This window comes from Bombus huntii, chromosome 7, assembly GCF_024542735.1.
Source record: "Bombus huntii isolate Logan2020A chromosome 7, iyBomHunt1.1, whole genome shotgun sequence".
Classification (NCBI taxonomy): domain Eukaryota; kingdom Metazoa; phylum Arthropoda; class Insecta; order Hymenoptera; family Apidae; genus Bombus; species Bombus huntii.
The window spans coordinates 7,610,319-7,622,032 of record NC_066244.1 but is presented as its reverse complement, the minus strand read 5'-3'; the positions used below and the strand labels follow the sequence as shown (position 1 = coordinate 7,622,032).

Below are 11,714 nucleotides of genomic sequence, written 5' to 3'. Positions count from 1 at the left end.
AGATTAAAGGCTTAGGGCACAAAAGTGACTTAAGGTTTGATTTCCTAAAACGAAAACTTTTCTACCACGATCTGCATTCCATCTACCGAGCATTGCGACAAATAATAAACGAGAAAAGAGTACATACAGTAGTTAACGGGGAACCAAGCAAAAGGGTAAGTTCGTTAATTGAGACTGAGTGGAGGAGACAAATAGGGCTGGGCTCTCGAGGGAAAATGTTGAAACAGTGACAAGTAATCGTATTTTCCGCGTAATTTATTGCTTGTCGTTCACACTCGTTCAACTTTGACTGAAACAATCTTCTGTAGGAAGGATGGTAAAAAGGTTATGCATAACAGGGCCGCAACTATAACGAGAGTGAATGAACATAAACGGTTTGCAAATATTTGTGTACGTTGAGCAAACACGTTCGTTATATGGGCTGACGTTGACGTTATTATCCGGCTCAATTAAATTCGAGTTGAATTGACCTCTTTAAAAATAGGCACGAAAATATGACACTGTTTAAAGATGAAAGCCAATGGCTCGCGAGATATCTGTAAGAAATTTTGGAATTTTTTCCGATAAGAAATCTCGAAATTGAACGAATTATATTTCGGTTAGGTTAGATTGTCTATTGATCTAGGTTAGATTCTATCGGGGCATCAAATTCTGGGTAACCTTCTGTAATTTATTCCGATTTAACATGTGTATTCCACAGATGTAATTTCGACGCATTTCGTTCAAACATTTCGAGGGATTAAATAAGGGATGACATAAATAGTCGAGACAAGGAATTTCTCTCCTACTCACGGAAATTCTCGAAGTGTTGGACGTGAGGTTTGATCGAATAAAGATAGGGATGTTGATGTGATAAAGGGTGCGTGTATGTACGTATATGTTGATGCTTACGGTATGAATATCCGCCCACGTTTTGTAATAAATCATGTATAGTATACTTGAAAACAATATTTTGAAATTTCTTGTACAAATATTTATTTTCCCCTAAGGCCTAGCGCGACAAACGACGATACAAGTAACGAAAGACAGACATAGTCAATTTTTGTCATACATTTGTCATGAACAGATTCGATTCGTGTCCTGGTAAATCTGGGATAAAGAAGGGGGAATAACATTTCTATTAGTAATACCTTCGTCGTTCGAAAGAGGAAACAACGTGACACCGGCAACGAGAACTAGAATTGCTTCGCGAGATGAAAAATGAAAATACGAAGTCGTCTCGTACTTCGACGCAAAAGAACGCTCTGATTGAGACACGAGGCAATCTTTTCGCGATGCTTTTGATCAGAATACCGGTAGAAAAGCGAACGAGTCACATTGCTTTAATAAAAATTTATTCCACGACAGGTAATACATACGAATTGGACATTATCACATAGCCGCATAAAAGTATCACAAAAAAGTATATTACAAAGGAATTTACACGCTACATTGTCGAGGAATAAACGTTGGACGCGAAGAAGAAAGGATAGTATGCTCACCTTTCGCAGGGGGCAAGTGCTGATATCATGAAAAATGATATCACTACACCATTTTGGCCCCAACAATTGGCTTTATGTATTACGTACTTATATATTTGTTCAATAATAAATTCTTGATTATTCTTTAAATTCCAACTCGAGAATCATAAAATCTCTAGAGGGTGACTGTACTCACTCCTTTTATTATTAAATGCAATTTTACGTTGAATTAATATTTCGAATTGAATAAATTGGATACGTTCATCCGATTTTTTTATCTTAGAACTATAAAATGATCATATATCGCAAGATTCTTCTTACCTAAGAACTTAAAGTATCGTTTGCCTCAAGATGATTATTTCTTTGCTATTTATGATTGCATTTATGATGGCTTCGTTTGTATCGAGGCTCCGGCAGTTTGTTCTCGTAGGAACTCAAATTATCGATTGTGAGATAGGTTGTTTTACTTTTATGTTTTCATTAGCTTCTCGTAAAAATTTACGTAGGAACGTTAATTTGCCTATACAGGGATTGTAGCTTCTGAAAAGAAGAACGCTTCAGTACCAACTTTCATTTTCAATTTCTTGCGTTTAACTCTTTTCTTTGATATTTATTTTATTCGTTATTTCGTGAAAAAATTCACAAGTCTTTGATATGATTCCAAGTATGGATAAATTTTACTTCGATTTAGCTAGATCGAAAAAAATATTCAAAAAAACTATTTACGAGGGGGGGGGGGGATTATACAAAAATATCTGCTATAAATATTGGCGAATTACGAGTGTTCTTTTTTTCGGAAGCTGCTACCGGCAATATTTTACCATCTTATAGTCCCATTTCGTAGATCTTTGTACATAGATGCGGTTATTATACCGTGACTTTGGCTATAATTATCTAAAAAAGGCGAGTTCTTCTTCTTTTCATTATTCGTACTTCCATCGGCGACATGTTTCAACTGTGTCCCTACGACGTGGCATCCATTCGGAGCCGCGTTCCTCGATCGATTGTTACCACTCGTAAGATAATTAGTAGACTGATGCAGTTTCTCGATATTGTTAGCGTTACTTCGAAGGATCCGATAATCCGTATTGGTTTTTGTTCGACAGGGGCGCGACGGGGATTGCTCTTCCACTCGTAATGGTACCGTTTGATTCAGATAGTTTCGGATAGCTAGATTCTTCACGGTGGGATAACACGAATTGTACAAAGATTCGGAGCTACTGGCATTCTTGTTATTACTGCTGCTGGATCTAAGGTAATAAGAAGTCGCGTTATCGGGCGTTCTCGCGAAGTATTTCGTCTGAAGGGTCTTAAGATTGTCGTGATCGAACGTAGTCTTCTGCCGATCTTCTTCCCGCCAATTCACATCTGACGTGGGTCGGCTCGTCGTACGAATCTGTTTGCAATTTCTTCGCAGTTTGTCACGGTTACCAGTTACTATTTGATTTGGTCTTCTTCCAGGTGCACACTGAAATTGTCGAATTTGCATCGACACAAATTAGATTTGTGAAATTATACTGTAAAATTCCTACGGAGAAAACGTCGTTGTATAAATAAATTGCGTGTGAGAAGAGTCGTTCGATTCAGTCTTGAATAGAAAAAAAGAGCTACGTCATTTCTGTGCAAGAAGCATGAGTTGTGACACGTATAAGTGATTACAGTACCTAAATGAATCCCACGCGACACGTAGCCTGTAACGACAGAATCGTCGGTTTACTTTTTAGCGAGAAACGCGAGGCGTTATAGAGGACAAGGAGGTCGAAAGTAATAGTTAAAGAAATAGTTCAGTTTATTTTCTTACCACCATTGGTTGGTCCGATTGTATAGAACGCTGAGATTTGGATAATTGTCGGTGTTGTTGATTGAGATATAAGCAACTTTTGGTCGTGCTTGGAGTCAAGTTATTCAAACTACCATTTACAAAATTGTGTGTGTATTGGGTTGCTACGCTTTTAGCTGGCGGATATTAAAGCGAAAAAAGAATTAGATTTATTAGCACATCCACGACACTGGCTTATTAAAACCACGATGTTTATTCTTACCAGTTGGTCGAACATTCTTTGTGTTTTGCGTCTGCGACTCGACAGACACACATATCGATCTCGTTTTCGTAATTCTTTCACCACTATCAATTTGCGAATGCCGTGTTGCCTTTCTACTTGGTAGTTGCGTACGCGCTGAGTACAACATATAATAAGTTTATCTCACTTATTTTCGTTAATCTATCTTATTTCTTATAAAATAAACTATCAATTTTATTACCTTCTAAATAGGAAGGCTCGTACGTGTCGCTCCTACCTCTCTCCTTACGTAAATCTTGATACGAGTGTGTAAGATTTTTACGAACAGTCGCGTCACCTTGACCAATGACTGGGTTACTACTACTACTAACTGTTTCCTTCCTGATGTGCTCCGATAATCGTCTGATTCTGGACTTAGACCTGTTCTCAGTTAATTAACGTGTCAATTTTAGGCTATAATAACAATCGTTTGCCACATGAAAATTTATCAACCCACATATTCTTATGTTTGCGATGTTTTTCATCCATCATCGAATAAAGCTTATTCCTGTATTCGTCGACAGAGAGCTGTACATCGTCCCTAAGTAGCGGTACCACGTTCGAGCCTCTTTCTGGTTCGTTGCTTCTTCTATGAAAACTGTACAAAAAACAACATCCGTAACGAAAGATTCATTTCTTATCTTTTGTTAAAAAATCAATGTACTCGGCCACATAAGGGTGCTCCAAAGCCTCCACGGCTGTCAGTCTGTGATTTGGATTGAAGACTATCAGATTGCTAATGAGATCCAATGCCTTTTCCGGCACCTCTGGTAGTAAATCCTTCAATGAACGTCTTGGTGCGTTTGGTGTCTTCTCTAACAAATTAGTACCGTATCCGGCGCTGACCGAAACCAGATCTAAAGAAGTCACCAAGACAAATCGGTCATTCCCTTTCTTCCAATTCTGACCTTGCGAAGGTGTCGAAGAGGATTACCTTCCCTGGTAGGTGGCGGGAGAGTGGCCATTATTCTCTCCACCTGATTTATCGTCGATGAACCAGGAAACAATGGTTTTCCAAGAAGCATTTCGCCAAGAATACATCCCAACGACCACATATCGATACCCTTCGTGTACCTATATTACGTCGACAGCCAGCGAATTTATGTGAACGTATATATTTGTACGAAGCAATAAAATACCTTTTTGAAGCAACGAGTATCTCCGGTGCCCGGTACCAGCGAGTTGCCACGTAATCTGTAAGTGTTGGATCACTGGCGGTTTCACCATCTCCTTCCCCTATTTGAGTGACCGATCGTGCCAATCCAAAATCAGCGATTTTGCAGTGACAGTGAGCATTTAGTAGAACGTTTGATGGCTGGAACAAATATAAACGTGGCAGTCATTCCGATGGGAAGGAGAATCAATTCGCGTAGACCATCTCACCTTCAAGTCTCTGTGTATCACGTTCCCCGAATGAATGTATTTGATCGCCTTAAACAGCTGATACATGATGAACACCTTGTGGAGGTCCTTCAGGATCTTGCCCTTCTTAATCACGTTGTGGAGATCGGTTTCTGGGGAAACGGGCCGAAACGGGTTTCAGGCCAAAAGTCTGAGAATCGCCGCGGCACGTGACCTTCGTTCGAATTCTTCTTCGGACCGGGTAAAACTCACCCATGTACTCGAACACGAGATAAATGTCCCGATCGTTGTTCGCCTTGTGAAGACCGATCAGTCGTATGATGTTGTCGTGATTGGCGAACGATAGTAGGAACATTATCTCACGGAATGTGCGCTGCGCATCCGTCTGGTTTCTGAAGGCGTCGAAGATCTTCTTCACCGCTACCGTTTCCTTGTTTTTCTTGTCTATCGCCTTCCATACGATGCCGTAAGCCTATCGAGGAATTCGTCAAAAAATGGTTGATTGTATATATTTTTATCTTTCGATACATTTTATTACGATTTGTTTTGAAATAGCATGCATGATAGTTATTCTTAGATTCGATATTCGTTTTTATGATAACGATTATTAACGGGGCACGAGTATCGATTACTTCCGATTATACTTTTCCACGATGGACGTACCACGACAACTGCTATTTAATAATTGTATATACGTGCGTATATACGCTAGAATATGTGCATCAGTTTTTTTTTAATAAAAAAAATTTGTTCTTTTTATCGCATAAAAAGAATCATGTTTTACATTATCTTTTATGGACTTTTTAAAAAATTGCTCTTTTTTTTATACAATTGAAAAATATTTAAAGAATAACGGTAGAATAAGAAAAAAAAGTACAGAATATCTGATGTACTGTAACAGTTTTAAATTCTTGAGAAATAAACAATTTGTGAAAATAACAAAATGAACGAAAAAAATTACCCCCTTGCCGAGACGTCGAACGATGTCATAATGTTTGCTGACGTGTGCATCGATCTCCAAAACCTTCTCGCTGGTATTTTTTGACGACATTGCGATTAAAGGTGGACACGATAAAACTTCACAAACTGATATGTCGATCCGAAGGATTGAGGATGTACGAAAATTTTCAGACGGAAACGGCGTTCAAGGACCGTAACGAATTCACATCTTTACACATCAGGAAGGAAGCTCTACTTGAACAGTTTTTTCATTCGAGCTTTGACACATCAATGTGGCTATGTTTGTAGAATTCATGCCAGTTACTATGACGACAATATTCAATGCTACTCATGGTTACCAACGATATCGCGTGACTACTTGCTCGATGCACGTATACGACCGTAAGGCCAAGAGGAAAAGAAAATAATTCAATGTTTAATTTTTACGTTTCAAAACGTATATTTTTTTTCTTCAAGTCTCATACAAACTGTGGCCAATGTTGTGGGTCTTGTTTGACATTTATATGCTTCAAAGTTACAATAAGTAGAATAGTTCTTTTTAACAGTGAAAAACTAAATAATATGTACATATGTAGGTACAATTAATTAACGAAATTTTTATAATGCTTACGATAGATCGAAAATGAAAATGCACAAATTTAAAAATAAAAATGCATAATTGTTTGAAGTATTACACAATCTCAACTACAAACTGGTCCCGAAAACGGTTACAAATAGTTTATCATGTAACTTGAGATAAGAGCGTGCTATCGTGTAACAATCTAATCTAAGAATTGCGTTTCAATAAGTGTTATTTCAGAAAACGAAGTAAATCATCTGCCTAAATGCCGATACAGGAATCTTGCGGCGTCATATTAAAGATAAATTCTTTTCTTCTTAATAACAGTAATAAACTCTCGTACTTTGTTTCATATTGCATGAAACCAAAGCTTCTTGGGTTAAGGACTATATGCTTAGGAGATTTTAAGCGCATAAAGTCCTAATAGCCCAAAGAAACTTTTAAGTACACACATATATAGATATTTATCATTTATATTTTTTCTTTTTTTTTTTGTTTTAATTTAATGGATAAGTATGTAGGCTAATGCTCCTCTTGATAGCCACCAGTTGGTATACAATATGCGCATCGTTCATTTCCTTGGCTGGTGGATAATAATTGGACGTGAAGAATGAGCTGGCCGTGCATCATGAGTTGGAACAGGCTTTTCATGGAAGAGTTGCACAGCTTCTGGAGGAAAGTCTGCATTTCCTTTTGCAGGAACTCCACTGATCATGAGAGTTTTTGGTGGACTAAAACACAATCAATATATATATATTTTATTAATCATATAATTACTAAATTGTTATTATAACAGATAATATTATATTTTTAGTTGTTTTTACTTCAATACAGAAACAATTCCCTCTTTTATATATATTCATATTGTTCGTATCATATTATCTTAATGCGTAATACGGATGATGACGCAAGTAAGCAGATATTGCACATCAGGCGTATATTGTTGACTATAGACAATGGTTGTTTCAGAGGTCAATCGTGTTTTTATCGGTACAGTTTATTTACCAAATGATCAAATGAATGACAACCGTATTTATGTACTACTTTTCATTTATTCACATTATTGAAATATGAAATTATTGTTAGCGTAGATTTAAAGATAAAGATATTTAATTTGCTTACCTACTCGATGTTTTACTTTCGTCCACGTCTTTAATTGGTTTTATTTCCCGATCTTCTTTCGGTGTTTTATGCTGGGTGATCCTCATTCCGCCTGCTTTTACTGAAACAAAGATATAAAACGCAAATTTTGATTAAGAGAGAGAGTTAAACGAGCAGATGGCCTTGAAATATCCAGACAGGTGCATATAACGTCATTTGGCTTAGTTGTGTAAACATGTTAACCTTCTCCATTTCAAGAGAAATTGCGATTTATTTCGTTACCTGCAGGAGGATGTCCACCCTTGAGTTTATACTCTTTTGGACTTGACATTTATGCGTCTTTAATTAAAACACTAAAATATAACTAAAGCACTTATTTTTCTTTCTATGGAATAACACGTCTTGTTGCACTACGACACCAATCACACTGATTCGATGGCGGTTGGCGCTGTAATATGTGGGAGATAGCAGTGGGGATGTAGCTTCAAGACACGTCCTTTTCGTCTTATCTTTTATTTTTGTTTTGAATGTTGTTCGTAATTTCTTTGCAATATTGGAAAATGACATTCATAACGATTAAATTACATGTTTACGACGAATAAATATCTATTAAAGTGTAAAATCACGAGTAAAATAGATACAAAAATTTTGTATCTCAAAGTAAATTTTATTAAAGAAAACATTTCACAGAATACAATAAGCTATAAATGCTATTAATTAAGTCCTCCTTGTTTCTGATCTTGGTACATGTAGTGAAGGTCTTTACAATCTTCATCAGAAATATGCACCCAACCAGTTGGCTTCATGTGATACACTGTAAAAGATTCACATTGTAACATATCGTCAAATTTTTCTTTCTTTATGATTACATACCTCTTACTATACCACCAGAGTAAGCATCTCTATGAGTGGCATGGTAAATTGATCTTCTGCCAAGTTCATAAGCCTCTTCGTCGGTCAAGTCCCAGCGATAGCCAGAATCTAGTGCACCAAATGCATAAATAGAACCCGATCCTACACTGAAAACCTTTCCTGGTGTACGAGCACCTTCTGAATCAACATAGTACAAGCTAGGTCCTCTTTTGTCCCATCCAGCAAGCATCATACCTGACATCATTGATAAATATTTTGTTAATTTCATTAAACAAATCTATTGTGGATGTTATTGACCTTGAAGGAGATAAAAGCCCACCTATACTTAATCCCATTCCTTTGTAATTATATATCATATTTGATAGAAGTTTGCTAGCAGCAGCAATGGAAATACGTTCTCTATTCCGTAATTCATATGTACGACATTGTTTTGCTAGGACTCTATCCCAATAAACACAATCCGCAGCACCACCAGCTAAAGTTCCAAGGAGATAATCATTGATTTCAACGATTTTCTTCATGGTGGATGAACCTATGGAAAAAGAAGATATAATATTTTTTTTTTTTGACAATATAACATTCAATACATATGCATTTTGTTTTACCAATAAATTGGCCTCCTGTTGCTCGTGAGTCAACAGCAAGAACAATTCCACCTCTATATTGAAAACCCAGTGTAGTAGTTCCATGATCAAATTTAATCTTCAAATGTTTCCCTGCTTCATCGGTTCCTTCTGCAAGTTGTGCCAATTTTTCTGCTGGCTATTCATATCAAGAAAGAGATTTTAGAAACGGTGAAATTACATGATGTAGCAAATTTAAATTGTAGAATGGTTATGTAGGAAACCAACAGCGGATTTGAATAATTTACTTACATTTATATATGGTGGTACTGCTAGTTGTACATTGTTGATAAAATTTCCACTATATTTCTCAACTTGTCGCGAATAGTTATCTTCTTCGCGCGAGACATTAAAGTCAACAAACGAATTCAGACCGCAAACTTCAGCAAGCGCCATTTTTACAACAGGCTCTAATGTCGAATGCTTGTCATCTTGTTAATACAACTGTTCAATGATAGAGAGCGCATTTGGTGTTTTGGCGCCATATTCTCACGCGGTTTTACCGCGTAAATTTTAACCGCGCAACAGTGTCGTTCTTTTGTGCTCGTTGTGTTTTAGTATCAAAATAAGTGTTTTCTTATCAACATTTAATAATATATGCCTAGAAGAATACTTAAATAGTGATAAAACAAAAGTACAATATCAATTTTACAGAAAATGTGAGTAAAAGTATAAAAGTAGTTCTTGATGAAATATCATTAACCTGTAACGACCAGATAGTCAATGGTATGAATCAATCGTAAATTATAGTCCATATTTGATTTGTTTATTTAGAATTGTATGGAAAAAGATTATATACATAAAGCTCTAGTATATGATACCACAGATACTTGTCTATGATAACATGTACTCCTATCATTCATGCTACCATACTGAATCGATAATAATAATAATAATAATATAGTGAGACGTAACTAGTAAGACATGGTAACTTAGACATGGCAAGGGGTCAGGTCAACTGATCCCAAGGTGTGGAATACCAAAAAGCATTGAATGTCTATTCTGCACCTTGTCTGTGGTATTATATCATGCTATAACTATTAAAAAATAAAATAATTATTATAGAAAATTTGATAAAAACGGGGAAATATCTACATCTGTATTATTTCTTATTTTTTTATGATGGGCTAGTGAAGTAAAAAATACATACGATTGAAAATTTTCATATATATGTATATTTGTATTTTTAGAATATCCACGTACTTATCGACTATTGCCAATGCAGTAAAATTCATTGCTATATATTCTTTCAGACAATCCCGATTGGTGGCGCTAGGAGTATATGAACGTGCGACGCAGAGGGTCGTTAATTTGAATCCATTTTCCTATATAAATGAAAGAAATATTGGAATCCGAGTAAGTCGAACTGAATCAATTTAATAATAATAATGTTGTATATTTTATTAACGCAGATACGTGTACCAAGAATACTATAAACTACACTTCTGTTTGTGCATAACTATCAACGTTTTAAGGCTATTCTATAAACGTTATATTTACTTCTCTTGTATTTCTTTCGTACTCATGGAGAGACTCCTATAATGCAGGACTGATTTATTGCTACGAAACGATTATCTGTATCAATAACGATAACGAGTTTCCCGAAAAAAAGGAACCTTCGAACTTTTCGTTGAAGTAAAACACGGTCCGAGCGGCGACTTGACATATCGTTCCACGTGGAGGCGTACTCCACGGTCCATGTATCGCGTGATTTATAACATTAAGATAATCAAAAGCGAGGGCACGTCACACTTCGATACCATGGAGTACAAAATATGTTGGTGTTTCGGTAAAACGTTGTTAAATATCGCGTATTATTTTGCTCGTGGGGTCAGCGATATGACGTAGTCGTGATGAAGACAGGGTCACGTGTAAGGGGGTAAGGCACTTTACCGTGTTCACTGATTGGTCTGTGTCGTGATCGCACCACCCATGTAGTCGACGTATTACTATGTGTTACAATACGAAATATGATAATATGTTATTGCATATTTTCCTTGCGATTCTTTGTGTTAAAGCAGTCGATGTTTGCCTGCCACGGAACACCGATAACGATAACATTCTTCTACTCTTTTCTAGCTATATTATCGTCGTTCTGGTCCCTTTCCAAACGCTCGTTTGATGCATCAGAGAGTAAAGGCGTATCAATTCCATCCTTCTCTCTCTTACAGGTTGATTCGATCTTCCAGTAGATCTTTCTACTTCCCAAGTATGAATCGTAAGGCTGCGCTGGCTCAGTGTAATCGTTCTAATGTTGCATTAAACACAATTGCCTGTTATAGTTATTCTTTTCATTTTCTTCGTTTATATTGTGGGTTATCGCAATAGTAAAAACATGGTATCCGAACTTGAACCGATGATAAGGGACGATAATGATCTTGCATTATACACGAGACACCATCGAATTCTAATCAGATCTTTGTGCTGCAATACATGTATAATTCAGATCAGTCAGCAGGGATTTTACGAATCAACTATACGAATAACTTTTTAGTATTTTTACTTCTGTCACTGGATAGACGAGGATTTCCTTCGATCTTCAATTTTACACGGACCAGTCTCGTTTGACGATCTTCCGTGGGTAAAGGACAACCGAGATCGGATCATTCGTTCACGGAATACTTTACGAGGTTTACGATAGTTTCGCATATACTAATTGATACGATTATCGTACGAAAACTTTCCGACAACGTCGAATCTTTTTTCGTACTCTTTT

At 36.6% G+C, this 11,714-nt stretch overlaps 3 protein-coding genes across 4 annotated transcripts; all 3 read right to left on the bottom strand.

Moving 5' to 3' along the window:
* Window positions 1–958: 958 nt before the first annotated feature.
* LOC126867723 (extracellular signal-regulated kinase 2) lies at window positions 959–6,732 on the bottom strand. 2 transcript variants are annotated; one of them, XM_050622553.1, is made up of 12 exons: window positions 5,844–6,732; window positions 5,135–5,354; window positions 4,904–5,034; window positions 4,660–4,835; window positions 4,455–4,594; window positions 4,185–4,377; window positions 3,978–4,118; window positions 3,723–3,901; window positions 3,503–3,637; window positions 3,262–3,416; window positions 3,125–3,151; window positions 2,781–2,928 (listed from the first exon to the last, which is right to left on the bottom strand). In XM_050622553.1, exons 1-11 carry the CDS (start codon window positions 5,931–5,933, stop codon window positions 3,125–3,127), a joined length of 1,587 nt encoding a protein of 528 aa, XP_050478510.1. In that variant the 5' UTR covers window positions 5,934–6,732; the 3' UTR covers window positions 2,781–2,928. The 2 variants fall into 2 exon arrangements, with proteins under 2 accessions (XP_050478509.1, XP_050478510.1); XM_050622552.1 differs by lacking the exon at window positions 3,125–3,151 and having other exon boundaries at window positions 959–2,928.
* Window positions 6,733–6,871: 139 nt separating this feature from the next.
* Window positions 6,872–7,967, bottom strand: LOC126867736 (death-associated protein 1). Its single transcript, XM_050622581.1, has 3 exons — window positions 7,785–7,967; window positions 7,524–7,623; window positions 6,872–7,132 (listed from the first exon to the last, which is right to left on the bottom strand). The coding sequence occupies exons 1-3, from the start codon at window positions 7,831–7,833 to the stop codon at window positions 6,973–6,975; spliced, it is 309 nt and encodes a 102-aa protein (XP_050478538.1). The 5' UTR covers window positions 7,834–7,967; the 3' UTR covers window positions 6,872–6,972.
* A 181-nt stretch (window positions 7,968–8,148) lies between these two features.
* LOC126867732 (proteasome subunit beta type-5) lies at window positions 8,149–9,435 on the bottom strand. The gene is made up of 5 exons (XM_050622573.1): window positions 9,251–9,435; window positions 8,981–9,137; window positions 8,695–8,907; window positions 8,376–8,609; window positions 8,149–8,316 (listed from the first exon to the last, which is right to left on the bottom strand). The coding sequence occupies exons 1-5, from the start codon at window positions 9,392–9,394 to the stop codon at window positions 8,216–8,218; spliced, it is 849 nt and encodes a 282-aa protein (XP_050478530.1). The 5' UTR covers window positions 9,395–9,435; the 3' UTR covers window positions 8,149–8,215.
* Between the last annotated feature and the right edge of the window lie 2,279 nt (window positions 9,436–11,714).